The 18426-nt window shown below is 43.1% G+C and overlaps 1 protein-coding gene and 1 long non-coding RNA gene across 2 annotated transcripts in view; one reads left to right on the top strand and one right to left on the bottom strand.

Annotated features, from left to right (window-relative positions):
* Nucleotides 1–18426, top strand: part of spg11 (SPG11 vesicle trafficking associated, spatacsin) — a 190141-nt gene that overhangs the window by 170900 nt on the left and 815 nt on the right. Inside the window, exons 33-39 of the mRNA XM_073032676.1 lie at nt 1838–1981; nt 4592–4725; nt 6786–6893; nt 10758–10926; nt 12076–12152; nt 15300–15455; nt 17589–17740. Coding sequence (XP_072888777.1) covers nt 1838–1981; nt 4592–4725; nt 6786–6893; nt 10758–10926; nt 12076–12152; nt 15300–15455; nt 17589–17740 — 940 coding nt within the window. The remainder of the gene's footprint in view (nt 1–1837; nt 1982–4591; nt 4726–6785; nt 6894–10757; nt 10927–12075; nt 12153–15299; nt 15456–17588; nt 17741–18426) is intronic.
* LOC140718654 (uncharacterized) lies at nt 12703–17684 on the bottom strand. Its single transcript, XR_012096759.1, has 2 exons — nt 17552–17684; nt 12703–14516 (listed from the first exon to the last, which is right to left on the bottom strand). It is a non-coding gene; the product is annotated as an uncharacterized lncRNA (long non-coding RNA).

Genomic DNA, 18426 nt, shown 5'->3' on the forward strand with positions numbered 1-18426 from the left:
CTTTCAACAGTTGTAGCGTGGTGACATTAGTAGGCTTCCCAGAAGACTCCTTGTTCATTTGAGAAACGACACATTTCACTGAAGTTTTCAGTGTATATGTGAGAAATAATGTTAATCTCATTGCAGGTATCTTCAAGCCTGACACCATAGGTGCTGTAAAGGTCTAAATCCTGGTTCCATTCACAACATGAAAGTGTTAAACAGAAACAGTTTCTCACTGCCTCCTTCAAGTGGGCCAGGAGCAGCGGTCTCTCTAATGTTTTTAAACTGCGCAGCTCTTAAAATGAACATTTTAGAAAAGGAAACTCCAGCTGTGTGGGAGCATCTCAGTTACAGTGTGGCCACACAAGTTCAGAGGGAATAGTGACCAGGACGGTATTGAGAGCCTGGAGTCCATGCGTCAGTCGTGGGCAGCGTGGTAGTGTAGCAGTTACCGCAGGGAGCTTTACCCTTATCCGAGGGGTCCGTGGACCTCAGGTTTGCAACCCCTGAGTTAGTGTCACACCTCACAGCACCACCAGCTGTAAGATTGGGGTTCAATTCGCTCCGCCATCTGTTAGGAGTGGATATGTTCTCTCCGTAATCGTGTGGGTTTGCTGTGCGTGCTCCAGTTTCCACCCACACTCCAAAGACCTGCGGATGGGGGTTAGTGAGCTGTGGATGTGCTGTGTTGGTATTGGGAAGCATTCCAACACTTGCGGGCTGCCCCCCAGCAAATCCTGGCTCTGTGCTGGTCGTTGATGCAAACAACACGTTTCACTCTATGTTTCAATGTTTTGATGTACCTGTGACAAACAAAGCTAAACTTTAATCTTCAAATCTTTAAACATCTTTCGGAGCATAAGTGGCAGGAGGAGGGTAACACCTCACAAGCTACCTACTCACCCAAGGGTTATGGTGGCAGGTACCCAGGGGGTGGGGGGGGGGGGGGTTTGTAGTTTATCAACTTGCCTTCATTACCATAAGAGGGCTGGATGGAGCCCACTCCTGGACAGAGAAAATCTGTAGCCTGAGAAGCATTGTATCTGTCATGTCTGATTCACTTATGGGTGTACTGGTCTCAGAGTGAAGCTGCTTGATTTGTCGGAATATCCAGTTCCCACCGGGGTTGTCTCAGATTCAGACTCAAATCAAGCATCAAACAATTTAGTGCTGACAGCTGCAAGTGTTGGAGACCTCTGAGCTGGTTTACTTTTGACTTTTTCCCCCAGCAGAGGTGGGAGCTGTCACCCAGCTGTATCATTGCGATTTCTGATCTGGGCATTGGACAAGCAATTTCATACCTGATCTGTTCTTGGACTTGCAGTGTTTCTGTAGTTACAGATTTACACTGGGCTTACAGACCTTTATCTGTAACACACACAAAATTCCAGAGAAACTCAGCACGTCAGGCACCTTCTATGGCAGTCAATGTTTCAGGCTATCGTCCTAGCCCTAAGCCTTCAGGGGTCTCGGCTCGAAACACTTGACTGTTTATTCTGCTTGATAGATGCTGCCTGACCTGCTGAGTTCTTCCAGCATCTTGTGTGTGTATTGCTTTGAATTTCCAGCATCAAATGCCCTCTGCCATCAGATTTAATTAACCCATGCACACTGCCTCAATTTTTTTTCTATTTTTGCTCTCATTCTGCACCACTTCTTTAATTTTGTAATGTATATATAGATCTTATTGTATTTATAGTTTTTAATTATGTATTGCAATGTATTTCTGCCATAAAACAAAAAATTTCATGACATATGCCAGTGATATTAAACCTAATTCTGATTCATGTGCAGAAGCTCTTGTGCTGCAGTTCGCATTGTTGATGGTTGTTCCATTAATTGTCTCTGCACACAGGACAAGAAATGATGCAGGTCTATAATCCTCGTGATGGGAAAGAGGCCTTTCTTCAACTGGCCAAACTGTGCCAAGATCCGATTCTTGTTGGCATGAAGCTGCTGGATAAAATTTCATCCATTTCCGCGGGGGATCTGGACTGCAGTAAGTTACTGGAAATTCAGAGTGTGTATGATCTTGAAGTAATGGTCCGGAGGGTGCAGGGGCTGTACTAAGAGTAAAGATAAGTAACGGTCTGTCCTGCCATCCATATCTTGCAAATTATTTATTTTTGAATCCAATCCATAGGGAACTGTACTCAGACCTCAATCAAAGCTCTTGTTTGGCCATAGTTTTTTGATCAGGAAAGAAAATTCTCTTAGTGATAGAAATTTTGCCCTGAGTTAGATGTGAAGAGCATGTCTTCTAAGGAAAGGTTGAGTGAGATATTGTTTTTTGCTTTGGAGCAAAGGAGCACGAGAGGTGACTTGACTGAGGTGTAAATTTGATAAGAGGCTCCAACAGAGTGGACAGCCAGGGACTTTTTTTCAGGGCAGAAATGCCTCATATGTGGAGATGTAATTTTAAAGTAATTAGGGGAAGTATAGGGGTGATGTCAGAGCTAAGTTTTTCACACAGAGAGTGGCGGGTGTGTGGAATGCACTGCCAGGGGTTGTGAGGAAACTGGTGGGGGTGGAGGGGTCGTTGCTTCGCTGCTGCTTGTGCGTGGGGGGGGGAGAGCTGGGGGGCTTTGGGGATCTAACATTTAACTGTCACTCATTCTTTGTTTTCGTGAATGTTTGCGAAGAAAAAGAATTTCAAGATGTATATTGTAAATATTTCTCTGAAATTAATGTACCTATTGAAGCAAGGATAATGGAAAACTGGAGGGCTGTGTAGGAGGGAAGGCTTAGATTGATGTTGGTGTGGGTTAAAAAGTTGGCAGACATTGTGTGCTAAAGGACCTGTTTAAACTCTGATCCCTGCTGAGCGCAGAGTAAACTACTGTGTTAACATTCAACAGCAGGGAAAGTCACCTGGCCCAATTCCCCACGTTGGATTCGCATCACCCTCCCCTTTAGGATTCAGCACTACATTTCAAATACCAGCAGTTTTGAAAACGACCTTTAATTGTCACAGATACATGGAAACATACAGCTACATGTGTCGAACCTATCAATGATCAACACAGTCTGAGGATATGCTGGGGGCAGCCCGCAAGTATCGCCACGCCTCCGATTTCAACGTAGCATGCCCACGACTGACTCTCCTAACCCATACGTCTTCAAAATGTGGGGCGGAAACTGGAGCAAACCCACACAGTCACTGGCACTGTAATAGTGTCCTGTGCTGTCCCTAATAATTACCATCCCACACTTTAAAATCCCACCATTAGATCCACTCCTCTGCTCCTGTCTTTGTCCTGAAAACTTCCTCCCATTCCCTCTTCATTCATTTCCATTTTAATATCTGTGCTAGTATCCGGCATGGGCCTTTGGTGTCCATTGAATGTGACTGGTATGTTACAGCTGTGTTTCAGGGTCAGAAGGTGGTATGTTCGAAGCACACTGCAGAACTCTGAACACAAACCCAGGCCGAGGTTGCCAGAACGTGTACTGAGCGGGCTGCAGAATTCGAACACAGATTGAGAATGCTTAGCTTTGTAGGGATGGCTTTGGGGTCGGTGCAGGGAGTTAGGGTTTGTGGACAGAAATGAGGGAAGTTACATACATGGTAAATGGTAGGGCATTGAAGAATGCAGTAGAACAGAGTGATCTAGGACTAATGGGGCATAGTTCCCTGAAAGTGGAATCTCATGTGGATAGGCTGGTGAAGAAAGCTTTTGGTATGCTGGCCTTTATAAATCAGAGCGTTGAGTATAGGAGTTGGGATGTAATGTTAAAATTGTACAAGGCATTGGTAAGGCTGAATTTGCAGCATTGTGTACAGTTCTGGTAACTGAGTTATAGGAAAGATGTCAACAAAATAGAGAGATTACAGAGAAGATTTATTAGAATGTTACCTGGGTTTCAGCACCTAAGTTACAGAGAAAGGTTGAACAAGTTAGGTCTTTATTCTTTGGAGCGTAGAAGGTTGAGGGGGGACTTGATAGAGGTATTTTAAATTATGAGGGGGATAGATAGAGTTGACGTGGATAGGTTTTTTCCATTGAGAGTAGGGGAGATTCAAACAAGAGGACATGAGTTGAGAGTTAGGGGGCAAAAGTTTAGGGGTAACACGAGGGGAAATTTCTTTACTCAGAGAGTAGTAGCTGTGTGGAATGAACTTCCAGTAGAAGTGGTAGAGGCAGGTTCGGTATTGTCATTTAAAGTAAAATTGGATAGGTATATGCACAGGAATGGAATGGCGAGCCAGTGGGACTAGGTGAGAGTAAGCCGAGATGGCCTATTTCCGTGCTGTAATTGTTATATGGTTATAAGTTGGAGGTCAGGGGTAGTATATGAAGCATCTGGGCAGGAGACTCGATGTCTGCAGGTCTGAGAATACAAGTACAAGGACTGTGGGCATGCTATGTTGACACCAGAATGTGTGGTGACACTTCAGGCTGCTCCCAGCAAATCCTTAGGTGTGCTGGTTGTTAACACAAATGTACAATTCAATGTACACGTGATAAATTAATCTGAATCTGACTGTATTTAATTGCCTGCAAGTGTTTTGCAATGCCCTAAGTGAACTGTAGAAAAGTCTAATCATGGAAGGAAATGATGTTTGTTTGATTGCTGTCTGATTCGTGTCTCCTTTCTCGTCCTGAAGCTGTGGAACTGCTGATTCTGGCCCACAACTGCTTCAGCCTGACCTGCCACATGGAGGGGATCGGCAGAGTACTGCAGGCTGCCCGTCATCTCAGCCACAAGCATCTGGCTCCCAATGAAGCGTACAGCCTCATGGTACAGTATATCTGGTATAAATGTAGTAGTCTCGATAGACCTTGGAAAGTTTCCAGGGCTCAAGCCTGGGCAAGGTGTTTTTTTTTATGGAAGACCGGCAGTTGCCCAAGCTGCAAGTCTCCCCTCTCCACGGGAAGGGCATTAGGACCCATACAGCTTGGCACTGGTGTCGTCGCAGAGCAATGCCTTGCTCGAGGATACACACGCAGCCTCAGCCAAGGCTCGAACTAGCGACCTTCAGATCACCAGACGAACGCCTTAACCACTTGGCCACGTGCCAACACTACCCGGTATAAATAACACTTAAGAGAGTGGGTATGAATGTTTGCTATGATGAGTGATGTGGCACAGGCTACAGCTGGGATATACAGTATACTGCAGGTAAGCATCTACTAGATTCCCAGAAGCCATATCTCAACTGGAAGCTCATGTTGTTGGGAGATTGGCTATGGTGGCATAGTGGTTCATGGAACTGACAAACCGGGTGCAGTTCCCACTGCTGTCTGTAAGGAGTTTGTAGGTTTTCAAGTGCAGTGTTCCCTCTAAGGCATGCACGCGCACACATCTGGGCTGAGAAGTGGCAGATGGAGTTCAACCCAGATAAGTGTGAAGTGGCTCATTTTAGTAGGTCAAATATGATGGCAGAATATAGTATTAATGGTAAGACTCTTGGCAGTGTGGAGGATCAGAGGGCTCTTGGGGTCCGAGTCCATAGGACGCTCAAAGCAGCTGCGCAGGTTGACTCTGTGGTTAAGAAGGCATACGGTGTATTGGCATTCATCAATCATGGAATTGAATTTAGGAGCCAAGAGGTAATGTCAGACCCCACTTGGAGTATTGTGTTCAGTTCTGGTCGCCTCACTACAGGAAGGATGTGGAAGCCATAGAAAGAGTGCAGAGGAGATTTACAAGGATGTTGCCTGGATTGGGGAGCTTGCCTTATGAAAACAGGTTGAGTGAACTCAGCCTTTTCTCCTTGGAGCGACAGAGGATGCGAGGTGACCTGATAGAGATGTATAAGATGATGAGAGGCATTGATCGTGTGGATAGTCAGAGGCTTTTTCCCAGGGCTGAAATGGTTGCCACAAAAGGACACAGGTTTAAGGTGCTTGGGAGTAGGTACAGAGGAGATGTCAGGGGTAAGTTTTTTACTCAGAGAGTGGAGAGTGCATGGAATGGGCTGCTGGCAACGGTAGTGGAGGTGGATACGATAGGGTCTTTTAAGAGACTTTTGGATAGGTACATGGAGCTTAGAAAAATAGAGGGCTATAGGTAAGCCTGGTAATTTCTAGGATAGGGACATGTTTGGCACAGCATTGTGGGCTGAAGGGCCTGTGTTGTGCTGTAGGTTTTCTATGTTTCTATATTTGTTATCCTTGAGCCTGGTGGTACGTGCTTTCTGCCCAGTGTGAATGGAGAGTCGAGACGTTGTCCGGGGTGAGTGAGGTCTTTGATAAATAACAGAGGGGAATTCTGTCTGAATGGTGAGAGATTGCTAAGTTCTGAACAGCAGAGCAGTCTGGGATTCCTGTTACCTGATCCATGAAATTCCAGGATGTAGGGTCAGCAGGTAATGAGTAAAAAACTCAAAGGACAATGAGCGGTGTCACGATAGACGTGTACTTGACAGATTGAGATGACAGGCTGTGCCTTTTGCCCAGGGTGGAACTGGCTAATACGAGAGGGTGTACCTTTAAGATGATTTGGAGGGAAGTATGGGGGGTGATGTCATAAGTATGTTCTTTACACAGAGAGGGTGGATGTGAGAATCGCCCTGCCAGGGGTGATGGTAACGACACATATATCTGAGACTATTAGGTAGGCATATGGATGGCAGTAAAACAAAAGGCTATGTGGGAGGGAAGGGTTCAATTGATATTAGAGACGGTTAACGGGTCAGTACAGCATTGTGGGCTGAAGGGCCTGTACTATGCTGTATTGATCAATGCTCTATGTGGTAACACTACTGAATCTATTTTCTTTCCAAATCTCTGAATTTTTTAATTAATGAAAGAAGAAGTGTACAGAGAAATGAACCAGAGAATTTGAACTCCCTGTAGGTACGGCTTATCACAGGCATCGGACGATACAATGATATGACCTACATATTCGACCTGCTTCATGAGAATCACAGGTTTGAGATGCTGTTGAGGAAAAACGTTGTCTCGGTAAGTGGATTGGTGACAGGCTGGGTAAGGGAAAAATGACTAGGGATTAGCTTTGTTTGTTGAAACACACGTACAGGAAAATGTTATTGTTTGTGTCAAAGAGCAATACAGTCCGAGAATGTGTTGGGGGCAGCCCGCAAATGTCACCGTGATGCAGGCGCCAAAGCAGCCTACTGACTTACTAACCCACACATCTTTGGAATGTGGGAGGAAACTGGTTCACCCGGAGAAAAACCATATGATCACGGGTAGAAATCTCAATCTCCTTACAGACGGCGGTGGGAATTGAACCTTCATCCCTGGCACTGTATAGCGTTATACTAACTGCTGCATCTCTGTGCTGCTCCTTCGCCTAAACCTGCTACACCTATCCTCTTACTTTCCTTCCGATTGCAGGGAGGGGACACAACAATGAAATTATTGCCAGGATCTTTAGTGTTAGAACACCAGACATGGTACTCCCTCAGATGAGTCCCAGCCTGTCCAAATTCTCCTTATAACTCAATGTCTCCAGTCGCAGTAAATTCCAGGTGAATCTATAGAGACAATATGTGCAATGTACTGGTGACACACTTAAGATCAGGAGCTGTTTGTTTACAATAAGCACGTTTTTACCTCCCCCAACTCTCTGCTTTCCACAGGGATCGCTCTCTCCATGGTTCCCTTGTCCATTCCTTCCTCTCCACTGATCTCCTCCCTGAAATTTATCCCTGCAAGGCAGGCAAGTGCTACACCTCCTCGCTCATCATCATTCACAGTTCCAAACAGTCCTTCCAGGTGAGGGGACATTCACCTGTGAGTCTGTCACTGTATCCAGGATTCTCAGTGCAGTCTCCACTACGTTGGTGAAACTGATGTTGATTGAGGAACCGCTTCTTTGAGCACTTTCGCTCTGTCCTCAGCAACAGAATTTCCCGGTAAACAACCATCCTCATTCTCAATTTCCCTTCCCATTCTGACATGTCTGTCCATGGCCTCCTCTGCTGCTATGATGATGCCAAACTCAGGTTGGAAAATCAACCCTCATTCCATTTGGGTAGCCTTCAACCTGATGGCATAAATGACGGTATCTCTAACTTCTCCCCCATCCCTGCCTTCTCTCTTAAGACCTTAAGACATAGGAACCAGATTAGGCCATTTGGCCCATCGAGTTTGCTGTGCCATTCCATCATGGCTGATTTATTATCCATCTTGATCCCACTCTTTTGCCTTCTCTCCATAACCTTTGATACCCTAATTAATTAAGAAGGTATCAACCTTGTCTTAAATATACCTATTGATTTGGTCTGCACAGTCGCCTTTGGCAATGAACTCCTTGGATTCACCACCCTCTAGTTAAAGAAATTCTTTCTCGTCTTTGTTCGAAATGGACATTCCTCTAATCTGAGGCAGTGCCTTCCGATCCTCAGATTCCCCCCCCCCCATAGGAAAAGTTCTCTTCACATCCACTCTATCCAGTGCTTTTAGTATTCAATAGGTTTCAATGAGATCCTCCCACATTTTTCTAAACTCCGGTGAGTACAGGCCAAGAGCTATCAAATGCTCCTCGTATGTTAACCCTTTCATTCCTGGGATCATTCTCATGAACCTCATCTGGATCTTCTCCAATACCAGCACATCTTTTCTGGTATATAATGTAGCAAAAGTTAGTAGAAAGGTAGAGGATTGGGAAGCATTTAAAAACCAACAAAAAGGCAAATTTAAAAAAAAATGAGAAAAAAAACCGAAATATGAAGTAGCCAATAATATCAAGGAGGATACCAGAAGTTTTTTTTTCAGATATATAAAGATTAAAAGAGTGGCAAGAGTGGATACTGGACCAATGGAAATGATGCTGGGGAGGTAGTAGGATTTTGCATCACTCTTCACTGTGGAAGATGCACTATGCCAGAAATTCAGGTGTCAAAAGTGTAGTTGCTTTTACTAACAAGAAGGTGCTTGGGAAGCTGAAAGGTCTGAAGGTAGATAAGTCTACACCCCAGGGTTCTGAAAGAGGTGGCTGAAGAGATTGTAATGATTTTTCAAGAATCACTAGATTCTGGAATGGTTTTGGAGGACTGGAGAATTGAAAATGTCACTCCACTCTTTAAGAAGGGAGGGAAGAAGAAGAAAGGACATTATAGGATGTGCCTGTTCTGCTTTTTTTCCATTTTTTTGTGCGGGAGGAGGGATTTGGAGGTCGATGTGCCTGATCAGTTTTGTTAATTTTTTTTGGAGGAGGAGGGATTTGGGGTGTCGATGTGCCTGATCTGTTTTTGTGGGGAGGTGGGATTTTGGGGTTGATAATCATGCTGCTTTTCTTTACTTATTGGTTTCATGGCTACTTGGAGAATTGAAGTATTTCAGAGTTGTATACTTTGATAATAAATGAAATCAGTTAGCCTGGGAAGATCTTGGAATCAATTATTAAGGATGAGATTTTGGTGTACTTGGAGACTAATGACCAGCGTCAGCATGGTTCCTTACGGGGAAATCTGGCCTAACAAATCTGTTGGAATTCTTTGAGGAAATAACAGGCAGGATCAACAAAGGAGAGACAGTGGATATTGTTTACTCGGATTTTCAGAAGGCCTTTGACAAAGTGCTGCAGGTGAGGCTGCTTAACAAGATAAGAGCCCATAGTATTACAGGAAAGATACTAGTGTGGATAGAAGATTGGCTGATTAACAGGAGGCAAAGAGTCGGAATAAAAGGGGCATGTTCTGGTTGGCTACCAGTGACAAGTGGTGTTCCACAGGGGTTGGTGTTGGGACCGATTCTTTTCATGTTATACTTTACCAATTTGGATGACAGATTGATGGCTTTGTGGCCAAGTTTGCAGATGATACAAAATAAGTGGAGGGGCAGGTAGTGTTGGGAAAGCAGGGAGTCTGCAGAAGGTGGACAGATTGGAAGAATGGGCAAAGAAGTGACAGATGGAATATAGTACAGGGGAGAAATTTCAAAAATTGGAGATACGAAGGGCAGGATTCCCTAAAGGTTAACTTGCAGGTTGAGTCAGTGATAAGGCAGGCAAATGCAATGTTTGAATTTGTTTAGAGAGGACTAGAATATAAGAATATAAGAGCAAGAATGTAATGCTCAGACTGTATAAGGCCTTGGTCAGACTGCATGGAGTATCGTGAGCAGTTCTGGGCCCCTCATCTAAGAATAGATGTGCTGCCATTGGAGAGGGTCTAGAGGTGGTTCATGAGAATCGTTCCAGGAATGAAAGGTTTAATGTATGAGGAGTGTTTATGGCTCTGGGTCTGTACTCGCTGGAGTTTAGAAAAATGAGGGAGAATCTCATTGAATCCTTTTGAATATTGAAAACCCGAGACAGAATTATCGTTTCCTTTAGTGGCAGAGTGTAGGAGTAGAAAGTACTGCCTGAAAACAGAGGGGTGTCCATTTAGAACAAAGATGAGAAGGAATTTCTTTAGCCAGAGGGTGGTGAATCTGTGAAATTTAATGCCACAGATGGCTATGGAGGCAAATCGTTAGGTATATTTAAAGCAGAGTTTGATAGGTTCTTGGTTAGTCAGGGTGTCAAAGGTTAATGGGAGAAAGCAGGAGAATGGGGTCGAGGGGGATAATAAGTCAGCCATGATGGAATGGTAGAATAGACTTGATGGGCTGAGTGGCCTAATTCAGCTCCTATGTCTTGTGGCCTTTTATTAGATGCTGCCAGAATTACTAAGTTCCTTCAGCAACTTGTGTGTGTCAGTCTGGATTTCCAGCACCAGCAGAATCTCTGGTGTTTAGGAGCTCATTGTGTAAGGTTCCTAACCATTAAACCAACACTTCCCATTCCTCAACTTTGCCAGTCTTATTAGTTAATTCCCTTGAAGTAAGTTTTGCAAGTTTCTTTTTGCTGAAATGTAGAATGGAGGCCTGAAGGCGGCTCTGCTGGACTACATCAAACGCTGCCTGCCTGGCGACAGTGAGAAGCACAACATGGTGGCCTTCTGCTTCAGCATGTGTCGTGAGATTGGAGAGAACCATGAAAGTGCAGCCCGGGTCCAGCTGAAGCTCATTGAGTCGCAGCCCTGGGGTGAGTCTCTGTGGAGGCCATTCAGTTTATTTAGAAATACAGCGCAGTGACAGGCCCTTCCAGCCTAATAAACCCAAATGCACCCAATTAACCTACTAACCTGTACATCTTAGGACTGTGTGAGGAAACCTCGGCGGTCACAGGGTGAATCCTTACTGACAGCGGCGGAATTGAACCCAGGTCACTGGATCTGTAATAGTGTTACACTAACTGTTATGCTATTGTGCAGTGCCCCATGCCACGTGCTGGACAATAGGTTGAAGGGGTAACGGGAAATAAGCAGCAAGCTCTGGTACCGAGAGGATTGCTCAGTCTGGAAGCCAGCGTAGACCCAGTGGAGCTGTGTCACAGTAATAAGTAATTCACAGTATCAGACCCCATGGCTATTTCCATAGTATGGGCCAGTTAGGAAAATAAATCTTAGGAAATCTTAACATATAATGAGAAAACAACAGGTATAACTGAATTTGGGCATTACTCCTGGACTGGCCCTTTCAAATTAGAGTAAACTGATTTGTCATGTGAAAACCCAGATTACCAGTACTGAGGCTTATGAGTTTATCTCCATCTAGCTATAATGTTATTTCAACAAGGGGCAGCACAGTAGTGTAGTGATTGGTACAGCGAATAACAGTCTCAGTGATCTGGGTTCAGTTCCTACCACTATCTGTATGGAATTTGTATATTCCCCCATGACCACGTGGGTTTCCTACCACAGTCCAAAGACCTACTGGTTGGTAGGTTAATCAGTCATTGTAATTGTACTTTGATTAAGCTAGGGTTAAATTGGAGATTGCTGGGCAGTATAGCGCAATGTGTCATAAGGTCCTGTTTCATGCTGTAACTCAATAAGTAATGGACCATTGTTTGGGATTTGGGTTAATTGATATATTAATGGTATTAATGGAAAATGTTATAATTGAGTCTGAATTAAATTTTCAGCTGAGTTTTAAAATTTAGACAGTGGAGCATTTAATGAATCAAATTATTTTCTACATTATTTGCTTTAATCCAAATTTTACTGTTGAAAATAAACTTTCTAATTAAGCTTCAGAATCCTCTTTATATAGTCCAGTGAGCTTTTTCAAGAATTGATCTCTGTGCAATTGTCTGCTTGGTACTTATCATACTGTCTTTCTCACGTTTCAGAGGTAACGCCTGAGTTGAAGAAATCTTTGGCGAAGATTCTGTCTTTTCTCAAAGATGCTGCTGAGAGTTATTCAAAGGTAAATAAACATCTTGGTGCTTTGAGCTCAAATTGTCAGCTCCAATTCAATCTCAGATGTTTCTCAGTGGTAACAAAACATAAGGAAAATGTTTTCTTGTATAGGTGTATATTGTTAAAATGTCAGAGCTTTGTCATGAATTGCTTTATTAAGATGGATACTCAGCAGTGTTTCCCAGTGAAGTAGTTCAGAAAACAGAAGCTGGAAAAACAAAAATTTAGTACACTTTTCTGTACTACTTAATATATTTCTTATTGTAACTTTTTATGTCTTGATACTTACAGTAGAAGTGGTAGAGGCAGGTTCGATATTGTCATTTTAAAAAAATTGGATAGGTATATGGACATGAAAGAAATGGACGGTTATGGGCTGAGTGCAGGTTGGTGGGACTAGGTGAGAGTAAGCGTTCGGCACGGACTAGAAGGGCCGAGGTGGCCTGTTTCCATGCTGTAATTGTTATGTGGTACCACAAAATAACAAATTTCATGACATATGTCTATGATAATAACCGATTTGGAAAATAAGCAAAATTTCAGAGGACTCAATGATAGTCATTACAACTTAATTTTAAGAATGACATTAATGTGAATGTTAAAAGTATCTGAAAGATACTGACTTACAGGCAATAAAAATCATTATTTCCATGAGTTTCCATTATAGATAAGAGACTAATACAGTTCATGGTTAGATCACAAGGAATCTTTAATGTAAACACGAGATGCTAGAAACATTTACATGTATCACCAGCGTTTATTGCTAGATTGTGAGCCTCCATTAGACACAGGAGCAGAATGAGGACATTCAGCCCATTGAGTCTGCCATTCCATTATGGCTGATTTATTATCCCTCTCAACCCTATTCTCCTCCCTGTAATCTTTGACTGTCTAGTCAAGAACCTATCAACCTCTCCTTTAAATTTACCCAATGACTTGACCTCCATAGCCATCTCTGGCAATGAATTGCCCAGATTCGCCACCCTCTGTCTAAAGAACCCTCCTTGAACCCCTCCACCAGTGCTATTGCATAGTGTTTCAGGATTTAGTCCCAGTACTGATGAAGGAATAAATATTTCCAAGTCAGAAGGGCGCACAGCTTTAGGGAGGTTTTGGCATTTCATGTACTCTGAAGACCTTGTCCTCGGTGGCAGTAGTCGTAAGGTGTTGTCAGCGTTGCCTGGGCAAATAACTGCAGTTCATTTTGTCAATGGTGCACACTGCAGCAAATGTGTGTTGATAGTAAGCTTGGTGGATGAACTTTACCACTATTGTAAGCTTTGCACCCACCCAGGCATCCATCACATCCTTGATTTGACTTGTAGTCATTGTAAAGGCTTTGGGCCACTCACCAGCTATTGCCAATTCCAATTAAGGAATTATATATAGTGACGTGTAAAGCAAAGGTTGATAGGTTCTTGATTAGTAAGGGTGCCGAAGGTTATGGGAAGAATCTGGAATAATGGCATTGAGAGGGAAATAAATCAACCATGATCAAATAGTGAAGAAGACGATGGTCCAAATGGTCTAATTCTGCTCATCTTGAGGACATATGGGTCTAAGTGCCAGGCCTTTTTTGTGTTTGGAGGCAGAATCCCAAAAAGAGCCATTCAGACTTGGTAATTCAGTTTCCATCTTTAACCTCCTCACCGTTTTCCCAAATATTGTCATGTAACAAAAATGAAAATCTGTAGCTGCTAAAATAAATTATACTACATAAGATTTAATTCACTTGTTTCAAAGCAAGTGAATCATATAATTCTTTATAATCCATATCCTGTTTTTGCATGAACTCTGTGAAGGTGCAAATGACATTGACCAATTGTGCAAAAGTAATTTCTAATCTGCATTGTACACAATGGGTATTCCTTTTATCACTGGTTGAACAATTATCTTGCGTGTGTGGAACGGGCTGGTGGTAGAGGCAGATACATTAGTTGAGGGTCAAGTCTTGCTCTGCTGCTGGCGATAGCTCTTCAGGCTTTGTTCTGGAATAATTGTAGTGGACCTGAGAGAACAACGGAGTCCCTGCTTTAATACTTCATTCAAAATATATGGGGATTTCCTTGCTGCTTGTTCTGGATACATTTATTATGACTGATAGATTAAAATATCACCTGATCCTCCATTGAACAGCTTGCCTTGATCAAGAATCTTTGTTTACATTCACAAGTGATGTCATAGGGTTCTTCATCCTTGTGCAGAAGCCCAGAAAAATACTTGAATGAGTACGGAAATGTTTCACAACTCTTGCACTCTGCGTCTAATCCTTTGTGGACTCGGATCAGTGCTGTGCAGAAACGTACTTGGTCCAGGTTGACTGCAGTCCCTGTTAACCCTAATTCCATTTGCCTGTCTTCGGCCCATCTTCCTATCCAATTAGGAGAACACACATCACAGTACAATAGTGTTTGATTATTTCATACATTGTGTATATTATTATTCTGTAGCTTACTAGAAGTCTCCACACTGCTAAGTGTGCTTTTAAATGTTGCTGCTGTAACAAAATAATTTCCCACTCAGGATCAATAATGTGTTATTATTTGTTCAATACCTTTACTACCCCCTCTGGTAGCCTATTCCAGATACCCACCAACCTGTGTGAAAAATGCCCCTCCGATATCCTGTATTAAACCTGTGCCCTCCAGTTGAAGACTTAGCAAAAAGACTATCCACGATATTTATTGTTATAAATCTCTCTAAGGTCAAACCTCAGCCTTCTACATTCCAGTGAGAATAAATCCAGCCATACCCAGTCTCTCCTTATAACCACATCCCTCCATTCCAGGCATTCACTTTTTATTATTTATCTTTATTATGATTTTGCTCTGTGCTCTTATATATACTCTTATTGTAATTTATAATATTTTTCATCTTGTACCGTACTTCTGGCCATGAAACAAATGTCATGACATATGTCACTTATAATAAACCTGATTCTAATTCTAGTTCCTATATCCACCCAAGAATAACCACCATAATTGTAAATGCCTCTATCACTTGGATTCAAATACGAGGAGTTCTCAAATGAACACACTCTACAATCAGCTGTCTACAATTATTAGATATGACCTTAATGTGACATAGAATCTATTCACTGGGAGCAGTCACTTGAAATTTCATTATTTTGAAATGTTTGCCCTGCTGTTCCTAGGATTCGTGTATCCGCCGTGCCGCTCAATGTGTGAAACTGGCCAAACTGGTGACCCTGCAGCTCCACTTTGTAAACAACAACCAGAATGTGCAGTTAATTAATCGGCAGAGAAATGATTTGATGACTTGCATCCTTTCCTTACCAAGGTTCTATCAGGTACTGGGAATTGCCCTCTTACATGGTTAATTGTAGCATTCCGTAATTATCATTTCATGTTGCAAACATGACTGATCTGTGTCACTGCCTGTGGGATAGGTCAGTCCCTCTTCTTTGTGGTATTTATAAATGACTTGGAGGAGCTGGTAAGTCTGCAGATGACATGAAAGTTGGTGGTGTTATGGAAGGTCATTTCCTAACAGTTCGAACGAGGCACAACTGTGCAAGCTTGCTTTTAAAAGACAAAGCAACACACAGAAAATGCTGGAGGAACTCCAACACTTGGAATACCGTGTCCAGTTCTGGTCGCCTCACTATAGGAAGGGTACAGAGGAGATTTACCAGGATGCTGCCTGGTTTAGAGAGTATGGATTATGATCAGAGATTAAGGGAGCTAGGGCTTTACTCTTTGGAGAGAAGGAGGATGAGAGGAGACATGATAGAGGTGTACAAGATATTAAGAGGAATAGACAGAGTGGACAGCCAGCGCCTCTTCCCCAGGGCACCACTGCTCAGTACAAGAGGACATGGCTTTAAAGTAAGGGGTGGAAAGTTCAAGGGGGATATTAGAGGAAGGTTTTTTACTCAGAGTGGTTGGTGTGTGGAATGCATTGCTTGTGTCTGTGGTGGAGGCAAATAAAATAGTGAAATTTAAGGTGTGGGGGGGTGATATGGGAGGCAGGGTTTAAGGGTTGGCACATTATGGGCCAAAGGGCCTGTACTGTGCTGTACTATTCTATGTTCTAAAGTTGTTGTAGGTTGCAAAGGGACATTCTTTGGATGCAGAGCTGGGCTGAGAAATGGTAGATGGAATTCAACCAGGAAAAGTATGAAGTGATTCACCTTGGAAGGTTAATGGCAGGATTCAGCAGTGTTGAGAAACAATGAGGGATCTTGCAGTTCACATCCATAGATTCCTCAAAGTTGCCAAACAAGGTGAAAGGACCTATGGTGTGTTGGCCTTCTTTACTTGGGGTATTGAGTTCAGAGCCGTGAGGTAAGTTGCAGCTCTAAGACTTATTAGACCACAGTTGTATTATTGTGTTCAGTTCTGGTCACCTCATAGTTGTGGAAGCTTTAGAGAAAGTGGAGAGGAGATTTGTCAGGATGATGCCTGGATTAAAGAGCATGCCTTATGAGGAAAGGCTGCATGAGCTAGGACTTTTCTCTTTGGGGTGACTGGGTGAGTAAGATTATGAGAGGCATAGATAAGAGTGGACAGCTTTTTTCCCTTGGATGATAGTAGCCATTAATTTAAGAGCGGAGGAAAGTTTCAGGAAACGTCAGAGATAGCTCCCTCTCCCCCCCATCATGGAGTGTGATGGATGCTTGGAACACACAGGTCAGGCATGGATGATGGTAAAAGCAGATACATTAGGGGCATTTAAGAGATCCCCAATTGGCACACAGATGTAAGAAAAGTGGAAAGGTTAATTTGATCATGGCATAGGTGAAAGGGCCCATATTGGATTGTAATGGTTTGACTGGGACAACTTGGGGCTGGAATGCCCAGAACGATTGAACAGTTTGAGAGGTGGCTTGAGAGAGATCTATAAATAAGAGGTATAGACAGAGTGAACAGCCAGTGGCTTTTTACCAGGGCAGAAATGGTTAATATGAAAGGGCATAATTTCAAGGTGATTGGATTAAAATATTGGGGGGGGGGAGGGGGTGCAGGAGAAGGATATCAAAGGGAGGGTCCTTCCCCCCCCCTCCCAGAGTTGCAAGTGCTGGTGGTAGCAGCAGATCTATTAAGAGACTCTTGGATAGGCACATGGATAATTGAAAATGGAAGGCTATGTAGGAGTGAAGGCTAATACTGATCTTGGAGTAGGTTAAGAGGTCAATACAACATTGCAGGCAAAAGGGCCTGTACTGTGCTGTAATGTTCTGTATTCTAGATACATTAGGGTCATTTAAGAGGTTCTTATAGAGACACATAGAAGAAAGGCTATGTTGGTAGGGGCATGTTGGAATTTGAGAAAACATCTTTACTAGCAACAATTAAACTAGTTGTACATTTACAACAGCGGCAAGGTACCTATAAGTCACAGAAGCCAAGTCTTAGATGCTTCTTGGTGAATGGAAATGCGTACCTTAACTGTAGAACTCGTCCTCTCTCTATCCTTCCAGGCTTCTATACTTGCGGAGGCATACGACTTTATCCCTGATTGGGCAGAGGTTCTGTATCAGCATGTGATTGTCTCTGGCGATTTTGCCTACCTGGAGGAGTTTAAGCAACAGCACCAGCTACAGCCCAGCCTGTTTGAAGAGATTTCTACCAAGTGAGTATCATTATGAAAGCTATTTGGTTAGAAAGAGAGAATTGTGAGACAAAACACAAGGACAAGAAAGCACAAATAATTTGTAAGGGGTGAGAAAAGTGTTTATTTACGCATTTAGATTCCTTCGAACCAGTTAGGAAAAAAATGAAATGTGACAATATTGGTAGAGAGAGTAAAATTTGGAAGCCAGTGTTTTCACTGTTTGAATAAACTGGAATTAATGACTTTACATGAGCACATCTTCTATTGTGGGGCATGATTCCTTCTGCCTGACTATAAAATATTTGAATCGCTGACTCCCTGTAAATAATGCTTCATGCTAACAGCCAATGACGAACCCCATCACAGACTGGATGGTACTCAGCCCACTGGGTAATCAGCTGTGAAGTGGGAGATAGTCATTCCTGATTGCTGGTGTTACACTGGAATGAGAATATCCACTGATGTCAGTGGAAGGAATAAATAAAAGCATGTTACAGATACAGATACAAACACCTGAAATACACACCACCACCTGTTTTTCGGAGACTTGACGGGATGGATTTGCTGACTGCTGTGAAGCTATGGGCACCTTCTGCCAGGCTGGCGGCTGCATTTCTGACTTACCAACAGTTCACAGGAACAAAACATTGTTGTAACCTGGGGAGCAGCTGTATTATAAAATTCCATATGGTTCATGCCTGTCT

Source organism: Hemitrygon akajei, chromosome 30 (genome assembly GCF_048418815.1).
Source record: "Hemitrygon akajei chromosome 30, sHemAka1.3, whole genome shotgun sequence".
NCBI classification, from domain to species: Eukaryota; Metazoa; Chordata; class Chondrichthyes; order Myliobatiformes; family Dasyatidae; genus Hemitrygon; species Hemitrygon akajei.